A 13,939-nucleotide genomic window follows, 5' to 3' on the forward strand; every position below is an offset into this window, starting at 1 on the left:
ATGTACCATCACTACCCAATCTGAACTACATGTGACTCCAGGCTCACAACAATGTGGATTTACTCATAACTGCCCTCTGAAATGGTCTAGCAAGTCACTCTGTTAAGAGTGCTTAGGGATGGACAACAAATGCTGCCCTTGACAGCGACACCAACATCCCATGAAAGAATATTTAAAAGTGAGCAATTGTCATTTTGTTTCATTTCACGTCAAACAGGATGACAGTAACTGCTGTCTCATTAGTTAAAGCCTTTACATTTTATCTATTTAACTAGGTAACATTAAGTGAGAAAAAACTGATTCACAGTGACCGAAAATACTTCAGCTGCTGGAAATCCAAACTTAAAACAGAAAATATTGGAAACACTCATCAGTATCTATGGAAATGGGAACAGAGTGAATGTTCCAGATTATTGATTTTTATCCAGTTATACATTTCTGTTGCAAAGCCACAGACCTGAAATATAAACTATGATTCTGTCTCCACATATATGACCAAATGTGATAAGAATTTCAAAATTCTCTGTTTCAATTTCGGATTTCCAGCATCTGCAGTGCTTTGCTTTTCTTTCAATGTAGAGTATTGAGAATGTGGAGCTTCTTACCAGAATGAGATCCATGTGTGAGCTGGTAACCCATGGGTAAATTCCCACTGTGAAAAGACAGTTTACCAGTTGAAAGTGGGAAGGCGTTCACTAGGTCATCCCATTTACAGAGACAGCAGCACAGTCACTGGAGAGAGACCAGTCAGATACTTTGCGTGTTTGAAGTGAAGTGTAGTGAAGTGAACAGTTTCCTCACCTGTTAAAGCTCCAGCTGTAAAAGTTCAAAGGGTTTGATCCACAATTAGTCCACTCTGGCAAGACACAGATTAGATGTCTCGTATGTGGGGGAAAAAAAAAATCACTTGTTCACACCCCAGTTGCTGAGATTCCAGTGAGTTCAAATTTTACTGTAGGGGTTTGTTCTGCTTTTAATTGCACCCAGGACAGAACTGCTGGAGGTTTCGTGCGCTTTGGCTACTGCATCAATTGATTTAATAATTTTCTATCTTGGCCCTATTACTCCAATCGTAATCAGACCATATAACATAATTTTCGATTGAATAATATTGTCCTTCAATGGCGGTGATCTTACCCAGGATTCGCGGCGAGAGGGAATGTGCCCTATTCTCACTGAATGAGCCCCTTGCGCAGGCGCACAGGCGAATTGGGAATAGCGCATGCGCAGTGTTGTGTCCGACCGTGCATGAGCAGTGTGGGTGCTGCAGCTGTGGGTTGCTGTCACATGGACTGTGCAATAGGAGAGAAATGGCCGAGTTTTGGAAGGTAATGGAGGTGACAGGGTGGGTGGGGAGGCTTCATGAACACCCAGTGGAGGCCTGAAAAGCCAAATACGAGCCTATCGGGCTCGCGTTAGCAACGAACGGCGCGGTAACAGCTGAAGGGCCGCGGCGACAGGCTAGAGGCCCGAGTTACTGCAGCAGGGCGCATGCGCGGTAATCCTGGTCCAGGTAGCAGGAGGAGAGAATGTTGGGAATTTCTAACCTGGACTGACAGGAATCGATTTTGGAAACTACTTTTTCAGGGAGAGGATTTACACACAGCAAACTCAGACCAAGAGGAATGTTTGTCTCTTCTCAAATCCTATTCTTAGACTGACAGGGATTTTTTTTTTTTGCAGGATATTAGAAGAATAGGATTTGAAGGTCGGGAAACTCAAACTAAACGTCAGATCAAAACCTGACAGAGTCACTCGATTCATCTGACCCTGAAAGTATGTTTGTCTGTGGAAAAAGATTCAAACATTTATTTGACTGGAAATAGGGGAGAGCAAAGCCATGGAGAGGTTTGAAAAGAAAGATGAGAATTTTAAATTTGAGTTGCTGTTTAACCGGGAGCCTGTGTAGGTCAGTGAGGACAGGGTGATGGGTGAGTGAATGGGACTCAGTGCAGAGGGCACAGGCAGCAGAGGTTTCGATAAACTCCAGGTCATCAAAGGTTGAATATGGGAGGCCAGCCAGTCAAGTTTAGAGGTCACAAAGGAGGGGGTGAGAGTTCAGAAACGTGCTGAGACAGGGCCAATTTGAATGATGTTATTGAGATGTGTTCGGGTCAGGAGTTGGGGGGGTAATTCAAACCACACTGATTTCTCTCACCACCCACTTGTAAAAGGAAAGGTGTTTTTGATTTGCTTCCCTCTTTATAAGTATTATTCAACCCTCAGTTTTCATGCAATCTAATTTCTATTAATAACCGCACAGCAAACTCGAGATAGGACAAACTCAAAAGGTTAGTTCATTTGCACACACCCAAAACATGGGTGGCGATCGCAATGTGGCTCCTTTGCATTCATACAGTTAAAGAGGGATGGAGAAAAGAAAGATTTACAGGGCAGGGACTGCAGAGAAAAATTGTATTTTATGTGGGTCCCAGAGTCCGGAATCAAAGTCCAGTGAGGTGTTCCTTCATGGAGGTCAGCAGGTTGAAAACTGATGCTGTGTAATTCACTTTTCCGGTGGAGTTGACTTCACGTGATGAGATAGCTATGCAGAGATGAATCAGTCTTGTAGGCGAAGGCACAGATGTTCCAGCAGAAACAGTGTACATGTGGCCTGGTATTAAATCTGGGCAGAACACCTTTTCTGTTTGCTGCTTATAGATGTTAAAATGGCAGACTGAGGTTTATCAGTGCAGCAAGGCAATATTACTGGTTACACAAACTGGAGGTCCATGTCCCATGACTCCCACCTTGTCTTTGACAAGAGATGTGTATCCCTTATCTGGGCCCCCAAGATGGTTAAATGTCTCAATCATTAAGAATTGAAAGTGAGGTGCCAGGGCTCTTTGTTACAGCAGACGATTGGACTCCTGTTGGCCAGCCTGGGTCATGAAATGCAGATGGCTTTTGGATAGCCCTCTTTGAAATTGGCCTGTGCAACCCACAGTGGGTCATGAATGTCTCTTCAGAGATAGCGAGTTCCAAATTTCTCCAACAATGCCAGACAGAGTTTTTTGTTCAGTGGTCACAGACAGCTTCAGCCATTTAAAAGGTCTTTGTCCAGTTTTAAAAATTTAGAAATAGCCATCAGGATATCTATATCTATTTTCTTAAAAAAAAACAGTGTGAGGTCTCAGTATCCTCACAGATGGAAACCCATTCTTGGAGATGACAAAGATATGTGTTTGGAAGCTCATGTTGTGGTGAAATCTTTCACCATGGTTGTGAACAGTCTGGTTCAGTCTCAGACAGTTGGCAGGCAGAGGGATGGAGTCGGTGTCTAGGAAGTGGAGTTTGTAGCGGGAACTGAAGACAATGGCTTCAGTCTTCCCAATATTTAAATGCAGGAAATTTCTGTTCATCCAGTACTGGATGTCGGGCAAGTTAGGACGGTGTGTGAGTTGGAGGGGAACTTGGAGGTGATGGTGTTCACATACACCCGCTACCCTGGTCCTTCTAGGTGGTGGAGGTTGAGGGTTTGGGAGACTCTAGTTATAGATGTATAAAATCCCTTTCCTTCATTCCTTCTACTCTCATCTCTCTCAGCTCCCTCCTCACATAGAACCCAGAGTCTTGTGTAGGCCCAGACCGGGTGGCAGGTTCCCTTCCCTGAAGGACATTAGTGAACCAGTTGGGTTTTTATGACAATCCAGCAGTTTTCATGGTCACTTTTTCCTCGTGCCGGCCCCACAAATTCCCAGATTCATTCAGCTCAATTTCACAACCTGCCTTTGTGTTTTTGTGGGTTCTCTCTCACTCCCTTTTTTCTGTTTTAAATCAATTTCACAGGAGATTAGAAGACGAGCATTTGCAGTTGGGAAACTCAAACCAGACATCAGCTCAGGACCTGACAGAGTCACCCAATTTATCGTAACCTGAATACCATTGGATTTTGAACATGGAAGGAAAAAACATCGTTCACAGTGAGGAGAAACCGTACACGTACTCTGTGTGTGGACAAAGCTTCAGCCAATCGTCTGGCCTGTCAGAACATAAGCGCAGTCACAACAGGGAGAAATCGTGGAAATGTGCGGATTGTGGGAAAGGATTCTATTACCCATCAGAGCTGGAAACTCATCGACGCAGTCACACTGGAGAGAGGCCATTCACCTGCTCCCATTGTGGGAAGGGATTCACTCAGTTATCCAACCAGCTGATACACCAGCGAGTTCATACTGACGAGAAACCTTTTAAATGTCCAGACTGCAGGAAGAGCTATAACAGTTCCAGTGAACTGATGTACCATCAACGTGTTCACACAGACCAGAGGCGATTCAAGTGCTCTCATTGCGGGAGTAGGTTCAAGTGGTCATCTGACCTCGCCAAACACCAGCGAATTCACACTGGGGAGAGACCGTTCACCTGCTCCGAGTGCGGGAAGGGATTCACTCAGTCATCCAGCCTGCTAACACACCAGCGAGTTCACACTGACGAGAGACCTTTTAAATGTCCAGACTGTGGGAAGGGCTATAAAAGTTCCGGGAACCTGATGTCCCATCAACGTGTTCACACTGACGAGAGACCTTTCAGGTGCTCTCACTGTGGGGCTGGTTTCAAGCATTCATCTGACCTGACTGTACACCAGCGCACTCACACTGGGGAGAGACCTTTTAAATGTCCAGACTGTGGGAAGGGCTATAAAAGTTCCTGGAACCTGATGTCCCATCAGCGTGTTCACACTGACGAGAGACCGTTCAGGTGCTCTCACTGTGGGACTGGATTCAAACATTCATCTGACCTCACTAAACACCAGCGCACTCACAGTGGAGAGAGACCTGCTCCAAGTGTGGAAAGAGATTCACTCAGTCATCCACCCTGTTGAAACACCAGCGAGTTCACAATGACCAGAGACATTTTAATTGCCCAGAGTGTGGGGAGTGCTTTAAGGGTTCCCAGGAACTGATGATCCATCAACATATTCACACCGACGAGACACCGTGCTCTCACTGCGGGACTGAGGTAATCATCTCAGCTCACTGTTCACCAGTGAATCCACGCTGGGGGGAGACTATTCACCTCATCTAAGTGTGGTTCAGGGTTCACTCAGTCATCCTACCTGCTGACACTGCAGTGAGTTCGCAAGTAACTGCACTGATTGTATTTTACTCACTCCCAGAATTGAATGATTTTCATTGGGGTCTGTTTCTGTTGATATTAATAAACTCCAGCCCAGTTAGAGGGGTTAATATTGATGATTAATGTGAAGTAAATTAGCTTTGTGTTAAAGGCAAGTTGTGTCCAGCCTTTTTATTATCTTTCACACAATTTACACACAAATTAAAATCAGGAATAGGCCACTCGGCCCCTCAAACCTTCTCCACCGTTCAATAAGATCATGTTGATATGATTGTAACCTCGAGTCCACATTCTTAGCCAGCTCAGATAACCTTTCACCTCCTTGATTATCAAGAATCAATCTACCTCTGTCTTTAAAATATTCAGCGACTCTGCTTCCACTGTCTTTTGGGGAAGAGTCCCAAAGATTCATGACCATTTGAGAGAAAAAATTCTCCTAATCTCTGCCTTAAATGGGCGGCCCTCTCTTTTTATACAGTGACCCCTAGTTCTGGATTCTCCCACAAGAGGAAACATCCTCTCCACATCCACCCTGTCAAAACTCCTCAGGATCTTAGATGTTTCAATCAAGTCACGTCTTACTCTTCTAAACTCCAGCAGATACAAGCCAGACCTTTCCAACATTTCCTCATAAAACAACCCAATCATTTCAGATATTAGCCTCGTGATCCTTCTCTGAACTGCTTCCAATGCATTTGCATCCTTCCTTAAACAAGGAGACCAATACTGTACACAGTACTCCCAATGTGATCTCACCAATGACATGTATAATTTAAGTATAACCTCCCAATTTATATTCAATTTCCCTTACAATAAACAATAACACTCTATTAACTTTTCTAACCACTCGCTGCACCTGCACACTAACCTTGTGCAATTCTTGCACTAGGGCATCAGGATCATTTACATCTCAGAACTCTGCAATCTCTCACCATTTAGATAAGAAGCTTTTTTATTCTTCCTGCCAAAATGGGCAATTTCACATTTTCCCACATTCTCTGCCATTTGCCAGACATTTGTCCATTCACTTCACCTATCTGTATCTCCTTGTAGCCTCCTTATATCCTCTTGCAACTTATTTTCCTACCTATCTTTGTGTCATCAGCAAATTTAGTAACCATACCTTGGTCCCTTCAAACAAGTCATTTAGATAAATGGTAAACATTTGAGGACCCAGCACTGGTCCCTGTGGCACACCACTTGTCATATCCTGCCAGCCAGAAAATGACACATTTATGCCTATTCTGTTTCCTGTTAGCTAGCTGATCTTCTATCCACGTCAATATATAACCCCCTGCACCATGAGCTTTCACTTTCCTCAATGATCTTTGATGTGGCACCTTATCAAATGCCTCCTGGAAATCTAAGTACAGCACATCCATAAGTTCCCCATTATACACAGCACCTGATTTGCCTTTAACAAAACCATGTTGTCTCTGCCAGAATACCTTGAATTTTTCTCAGTGCCTTGCTATAACATCATTAAGATTAGCATCTAACATTTTCTTCATGACAGATTTTAAGCTAACTGGCCTGTAGTTTTCTGATATCTGTCTCCCCCCCTTTTAGAATATAAGAATTACATTTGTTATTTTCCAATCTCATGGGGCCTTCCCTGAATCTACAGAATTTTGGAAAATTAAGACCAACACATCAACTACCTCACTAACCAGGATGAAGTCCATCGGGCCTTGGGGTCAGGCTGCGGCTCCAACAATTTTCTCAGTACCATTTCCCTGGTTATTTTAGTTATCTTGAGTTCCTCGCTACCTTCCATTTACTGATTTACAGCTATTTCTGGGATGTTACTTGAATCCTCTAAACCGAAAGGCACCTGGCTAGAATGTTAAACGGTGACGTCATGCAGCAGCACTTTGGGTCTTTGTTTTGAAGAAATGGAATTCGGCTGTTTTCATTAGGAATGCTGGAGACAAACTGATCAACAATGTCATCATCAAATGGCACAGCACAGCAAGAGGACCTTCACCAACAGTTTCATTGTCATAAGCTTTTTTACAAAGAGCTTTCTAATTCATCCTAGTTCCCCTCTTTCGCTCCAGGACCCTGATTTTCCCCGCCTCAAGCCAATGCGCAATTCCTTTGTTTGAAAACTTTAAGTTAAGAAGAAACAATATTGAAAGATAATCAAGAGCTTCGGCAGTGTCCAGTCTGCTAAATTCTGCAGTTTTAGCAAAGTTTCCTTGACCCAATGACATGAGGAATTGAACTGAGGATTCTTACACTGTTTCTGAATCAAAACTCCACTTAATCTTTTGATTTTTGAATTAAATTTTTGAAGTTTTTTCTGATCAAGCATCTTGTCATTTTTCTCAGTTGGTACATAGATTCTAACTCCCCTTGCTGTACAACCTGTTACAGAGATTGTTATAGGAAAGAGGGAAAGGTTTACGACAGCCATACAAAGCCCCGGTTAAATCATACCTGGAGGACTGTGTATAGTTCTGGGAATGACACCTTATAAGGGATCAATATTTGCCTTGAAAGTTTCAGAGGAGACACATTGATGAGGTTGGTGGGTTTTGGAAATTGAAAGTTGTACATCCGCAGCTTGTGGCACTATTTCACCTCACTGTTCACTTCATGTTCATGTCTAACATACTCGATGCTGTTATTGGCTGAACAAGTCTTCTGTGTTTGAACCAAACATGCTATTATTCGGCGCTCCCACTCCTGCCACCCGGGTTTGGCCCTCAGCAGGGAATGTTGTTTTCTTGTTGCTGTGTGAACTGTCACAATGAACTGATTCTGGAATCTCTTTCCCCTGGGATCTACAAAACCCATCACTTGTCTTTTTCTTTCATTCTCACTCTTCCATTTCCAGGATGAGTCAGGTCTCCTTTCGGGCTCTTCAACAAATCCATTTGGGCAGACAAGTGGCAGCTGAAATTTAATGTAGGGAAGTGCGAAGTGATTGATTTTGGTCGGAAGGATGAGAAGAGACAACATCAAGTAAAGTGCCAAAGCAAAATTCTGCAGGTGCTGGAAACCTGAAAAAAAACAGTAAATGCTGGAAAAACTCAGGAGCTCTGGCAGTATCTATGGAGGAAGAAACAGAATTAATGTTTCAAATCCGATATGACTCTTCTTCAAAGAAGCATTTTCTCTCTTCCTTTCTCCACAGATGCTGCCAGACCTGGAAAGATTTTCCAGCATTTCCTGTTTTCAAATGAAACGTACAATTCTAAAGGGGTTTCTCTGTTACACAGTGAATGGTTAGGATCTGGAATGCACTATCTGAGAGTGTGGGGGAGGCAGCTTCAATTGCGGATTTCAAAAGAGAATTGAACAGAAAATGCAGCTCCACAGGGAAAAGGTGGCGGAATGGTACTAGATGAGTTAGTTTCCAGAAGAGTAAGAGATCTCCCTTTTCAGACAGAGTTGAGGATTCTTTTCTCTCTCTCCAAGAGCTATTAGTCTATGGAATTATTTTCCCCAGAAGGCAGTGGAGGCTGGGTCACTGAATTTATTCAAGGCAGAATGAAGTTTTTGATAGACAAGGGAGTTAGGGGTTATGGGGGCGGACAGGAAAGTGAGATCACAACCAGATCAGCTGAGACGTTATTGAATGGGGGATCAGGCTCGAAGGGCTGAATAACCTACTTCTGCTCATTAGTCCGATGTTGCTATGAAACGGGCCGAATAGCCTCTATCTGTGGTGTAACCTTGGCTCTGATTGTATAACACTATGAGGGGCCCGAGGGGAAAATGGTCTATTCCTGCTCCTATTGCAGTCCATCTGTCTCGAATTTCAGTAAATTAGCCACACCCACAGAACCACACACACACACACACGCTGACTTTACAATACCCCACAATAGTAATGTGAAAAAATATATAATGATTTCCTGATGGATGAAAGTGTTGACTGTCACTCCGCAGACATATCAACATTTCTTCCAGTCAGCAATAGAAATGAATGGGTTTATTGAAGCAGATTAACATATTTATTCACCATCTCACAGGGTAACTGAGAGTAATATGGTCACCTTAAAGCTGAGGGCACCAGCGTTAAAATATTGAATATTAAGTCCTGAAACAAGCCTTGAAAATGAATTTCAGTATTTGGAAGGAGGTGCAGCTAAGAAGTGGAAGATGTGAATGATGTCATTGATGATTGAGAGGAATGCATTGTAACTTTGGGGCATTTGTAGGTCGACTGCCTTCTTGGCTTTGAAATTCAAAACAAACTGAGGCTCCAGGTTGAAAACAACATTTCTCTTTGTTATTTGTGATATGACGCTTGCCACTTGGATGCCCAGCTAGTTCAGGTGGTAGAGTCTGCGACCCTTGCTTTCAGCGTTGTGTGTTCAAGCCTTTTTTAAACTTTGCTGCTTCGATGGGTGATCCCCAGCTCTACATTTCTCCAGCAGTGTCACCGTTCAAACTGAGTCTTTCTCCATCTTGCTTTGTTAATATCACAGCTGTTGGTTTATGACTGAAACTGCCCTCCCCTTCAGCATGGGAGACAAATTGGTAGCTGCAGCCTAAGTTACAATGAATGATGACACTTTAAAAGTGTCAAGTTCCACTCAAGCCCCTGGACCAACAAAACTGCGCAGCCACAATGGGACAGATTTTTCTCCCTGCTGTTCAAACTGGCACAAATATTCCTCCTGATAAATCAATTGGAACTGCTCCTTCACAGCAGCTAGCGGGGTCGAATGGCCTCCTCCTGTGCTGTAACTTTCTATAGTTTCATTTCCATCCCTACTGCTGCTGCTTTCACAGTCATTCTATCATCTTACAACCCATTCCAGCAAAATCCACCTTCTTCCCTTGTGTTCAGCTCTTCTGATGTCATGGGACTGAATAAATTCAGTGAGAAGTTTTCATGTTATTTAACACGAGATTCGGAAGCAGGTCTGATAGATATTTGTGTCAGTGTCAATGGTAAAATCCATCCCATTACCACCCATATTTTGCCTTGTACCAACCAACACGTCTATCATCAGCGCTTTTCAGCCTCTCACTGCCCTTCTCTTTCTGCCTCTGTGTTTGTTCTCAGCCTGTTGTACACGCATCACTTCCAGCTCTGATGCGAAACGAAAACTCTCACTCCTCGCAGCTTCTGGCAGAGCTGTTTTCAATCAGGAAGTCATTGATGTTTGTTTTTACATGAGCAATAACTTCATTTCCTGAATTGGAACCTAACGCCGGTCACGGTGTTGAGAGAACACAGTCCAACCATTGGACAACCACGGAACTGCCTCTGAGCATTTTAACCTGGCTTTTCCATGATACCCTTGCCTTTTATTTTAATTTCAGGCCTTTATCACCAGAGGCAAGTTTCTGCTACAAAATGGGAGGTTTAGGTTGAACACAAGCATCTTTTTCAGCCAATGACAGCAACAGTTGCTGTGAGCTGGAACATAAAACCGACAGAGAGGTGAAATAGCCCCACAAGCTGCTCATGTGTAACTTTCAATTCAGTTGGCATTCTGCTTTCAAACAGCAGTTGTGATTGATTGATCTGGAGTGATATCTGTGCTAGTGCCAACAGTGGGCAGTAAAATCTGTCCCATTAACTCCCATACTTTGTCTTGCACCAATATCTCTTCCATCCGTGCTGTGCATCCTATTACAGCCCTTCTATTCTGCTTTCACACCCTCCCTCTAGCTCTGTGTTTGTCCTCAGCCTGTTCCACATGTGACATTTCCAGCTGTGATGTGAACTTCTCCTCTCACTCCACTGATTTTGGGAGAGCCGTTCTGTGTTTTCTGTTTTCAATCAATAATTAAATCATGTTCATTTGAACAATTTCACAAAACCATCATTTTGTGACCAGAAATGAAAGTCAGCCACAACAGTAAAACCACCAAATTCTTAACCACGAGACCATGAGTGAAACTTTCAACAGCCCTTCCGGCTACTTTGGCCTATTTTTCCATTCCAGACCATTTTCACCAGAGACAAGTTTCTCTGACAGAGGGGCGTGTTTAGGTAAAACACAAAGCTTCTTCAGCCAGTGACAACAATGATGTCATTGTAAGTTGACTGACCGGTAAGTGTTTTGTGTTCGGCACAGTGTGTTAATAAACAGCTTAGGGCACGGGAGTTAAGGTAGATCTATAAATAAATTAACTAAAACTTTAAAAATAAAATAAAATAATTAAAATAAACACCTGAAACATATTGCTGTGTGGTTAATAAACGTTAATAAAAGTACAAATATTTAATAAGCACAGTAAATTGTACCATACCTAGGAATTATCTAAGTTAATAAATGAAGTAATTAAATTAAGTTAACTAAATAAAATAAATAACATTGGCAGCACAGGTATAATTGCAGCGGTGGAATGTAGGCCTTTTGGACACCAAGGTGATCCAGGACAAACACGTCTGCAGAAAGTGTAAACAGCTAGAGGAATTCCGGATCAGGATTATTGATCTGGAAGCCAAACTGCAGGCACTGCGCAACATAAGGGATGGGGGAAAATACATGGGCTCTTCGTTCCAAATGACAGTCATGCCTTTATTGGTTGAGTCATCTATTGTGGTTAGTGGTGAGGGACAGGAGGATGTGACCATGAGTGAGGCAGGTAAAGGGACCGAGCAGACAGTAGGGAGGAGCCTCAGACGTTGCAATTGTCAAACAGGTTTGAGGTGCTCACACCCTGTGTGGACGAAAGGGAAATATGCAAGGTGGAGGAGCAAGCTGGCCATGGCAACATGATACAGGGAGCTGTTCACTGTTGGGAGTAAACAGGAATGTAGTGGCAGTAAGGGACAGTATGGTGAGGGGTATTGACACTCTTCTCTGCAATGAAGAGCAAGAGTCCAGACAGCTGTGCTGCGTGTCTGGTGCCAGGGTTTGGGACATTTGCTCAGGGATGGAGAGGAACTTGCATTGGGAGGGGTTGGATCTAGCTATGATGGTACATGTAGGTACCAATGACATAGACAGGACAAGGAAAGAAATCATGCATAGTAAGTATGAAGAGCTAGGCATCAAATTAAGAAGCAGGGCTCAAAGGTAATACTCTCAAGGAAGAGAGAAGGAAATCGAGACGAATCCATCAGCTCTTTTTAAAAATGCGGACAAAGACATCATGGGTGGAAGGTCCTCTTACTACGCAGAAATGGCAATTTTTATTATTTATTTTGTTTTATTTTATTTGCCACTTAGGGACCCAGTGACAGCCCGGAACTGTGTGACAATGAATGATGTTCCAGCTAACAGCAATCACTCTTGTCATTGGCTGAAGAAGTCGGTTGTGTTCGATACAAACGTGTCATTTTGTGGGATAAACTTGCATCTGGTGAACGAGGTCTGAAATGAAAATAAAAGGCACAGGTAGCATGGATCAGCCAAGTTGTGAGGTTTGCAATCAGTTTCCCTGTAGGCCTAGTGATTTGGAATTGTGCTTTCTCCGCTGCGGTTCCATATACACTTTTTGATATAAACAATATTGATTCATGCAATTGATTTCATAGCAAATTTAAAACATCACGATTTAAAACAACATTCTGACTAAGCCTGTTCTTGTTATTTCTGCACTGATATCTACAACCTGATTCAATGTGCTCTACAAACGGGAGAGCAAAGAAAGAGGCCATTTGGCCTGGTGCGCTGCTTTCATTGAGCAGATGTGATTAGTTGGTCAGGAGTGATATTTGTGTCAATTGTAAACAGTGGGCAGTAAAATCTCTCACATTACCACGGCAGACATTCATCACTGAAAGCAACTGACACATATCAAATTCTGCCATTTTCGTGTCTCATCTTTTAATTCCCTGCTCTTCATCTCAGACATTTCCAGATTGACCAAATATCATCTCCACAGAACATTGTCCTGTTCCTCTTTCTACTGGGTTACTCTGCAGGCTCTAATGTCACTAGCTACATAGCTCAGTGGCTCAAGTACTGGCCTTATAAACATCAGCAGTCGCGAGTTCAATTCTGTGGTTAAAATTTATTAAATTGGGTGGCAAGGCACAGAGAGCATGCAAAAAGTTATAGACAGATAATGTGAGTGAGCAACAAGAGGCAGGTGGACTACCATGTGTGCAGGTGTGCATACGTTCACTTGTTTATAAAAATTAGAACAACAGAATTTTTAAAAGCTTTTAAAAGATGAGAAATTTATAAGTGCTGATTTTCAAAGGGGCCTGGTTGTGCTTGTACAAGCAACGTAGAAAGTTAGCATGCAGGTGCAGCAAGAAATTAGGGAGGCCAATGGCATGTTGGCCTTTATTACAAGAGGATTGGAGGGCAAAAATAAAAACAAAAACAGAATTACTGGAAAAACTCAGCAGGTCTGGCAGCATCGGCGGAGAAGAAAAGAGTTGACGTTTCGAGTCCTCATGACCCTTCAACAGAACTATGTGAATCCAAGGAGGGGGGTGAAATATAAGCTGGTTCAAGGTGGGGGAGGGGTGGTTGGGTGGGGGGAGAGAAGTGGAGGGGTGTGGTATGGTTGTAGGGACAAGCAAGCAATGATAGGAACAGATCATCAGAAGGTGTCACTGACAAAAGAACACAGAAGTGTTGAAGTTGGTGATATTATCTAAATGAATGTGCTAATTAAGAATGGATGGTAGGACACTCAAGATATAGCTCTAGTGGGGGTGGGGGGAGCATAAAGATTTAAAAATAATGGAAATAGGTGGGAAAAGAAAAATCTATATAAATTATTGGAAAAAACAAAAGGAAGGGGGAAGAAACAGAAAGGGGGTGGGGATGGAGGAGGGAGGTCAAGACCTAAAGTTGTTGAATTCAATATTCAGTCTGGAAGGCTGTAAAGTGCCTAGTCGAAAGATGAGGTGCTGTTCCTCCAGTTTGCGTTGAGTTTCACTGGAACAATGCAGCAAGCCAAGAACAGACATGTGGGCAAGAGAGCA

General features: G+C 43.0%; 1 protein-coding gene across 2 annotated transcripts; it reads left to right on the forward strand.

Annotated features, from left to right (window-relative positions):
* Nucleotides 1–1,288: 1,288 nt before the first annotated feature.
* On the forward strand, nt 1,289–5,196 carry LOC121273866 (zinc finger protein 239-like). Of its 2 annotated transcripts, XM_041181013.1 has the most exons (3): nt 1,289–1,328; nt 1,684–1,776; nt 3,790–5,196. In XM_041181013.1, exon 3 carries the CDS (start codon nt 3,899–3,901, stop codon nt 4,820–4,822), a length of 924 nt encoding a protein of 307 aa, XP_041036947.1. In that variant the 5' UTR covers nt 1,289–1,328; nt 1,684–1,776; nt 3,790–3,898; the 3' UTR covers nt 4,823–5,196. The 2 variants fall into 2 exon arrangements, with proteins under 2 accessions (XP_041036947.1, XP_041036948.1); XM_041181014.1 differs by lacking the exon at nt 1,684–1,776 and having other exon boundaries at nt 1,295–1,328.
* Nucleotides 5,197–13,939: the final 8,743 nt, after the last annotated feature.

This window comes from Carcharodon carcharias (assembly GCF_017639515.1).
Source record: "Carcharodon carcharias isolate sCarCar2 chromosome 27 unlocalized genomic scaffold, sCarCar2.pri SUPER_27_unloc_2, whole genome shotgun sequence".
Taxonomy (NCBI): Eukaryota; Metazoa; Chordata; class Chondrichthyes; order Lamniformes; family Lamnidae; genus Carcharodon; species Carcharodon carcharias.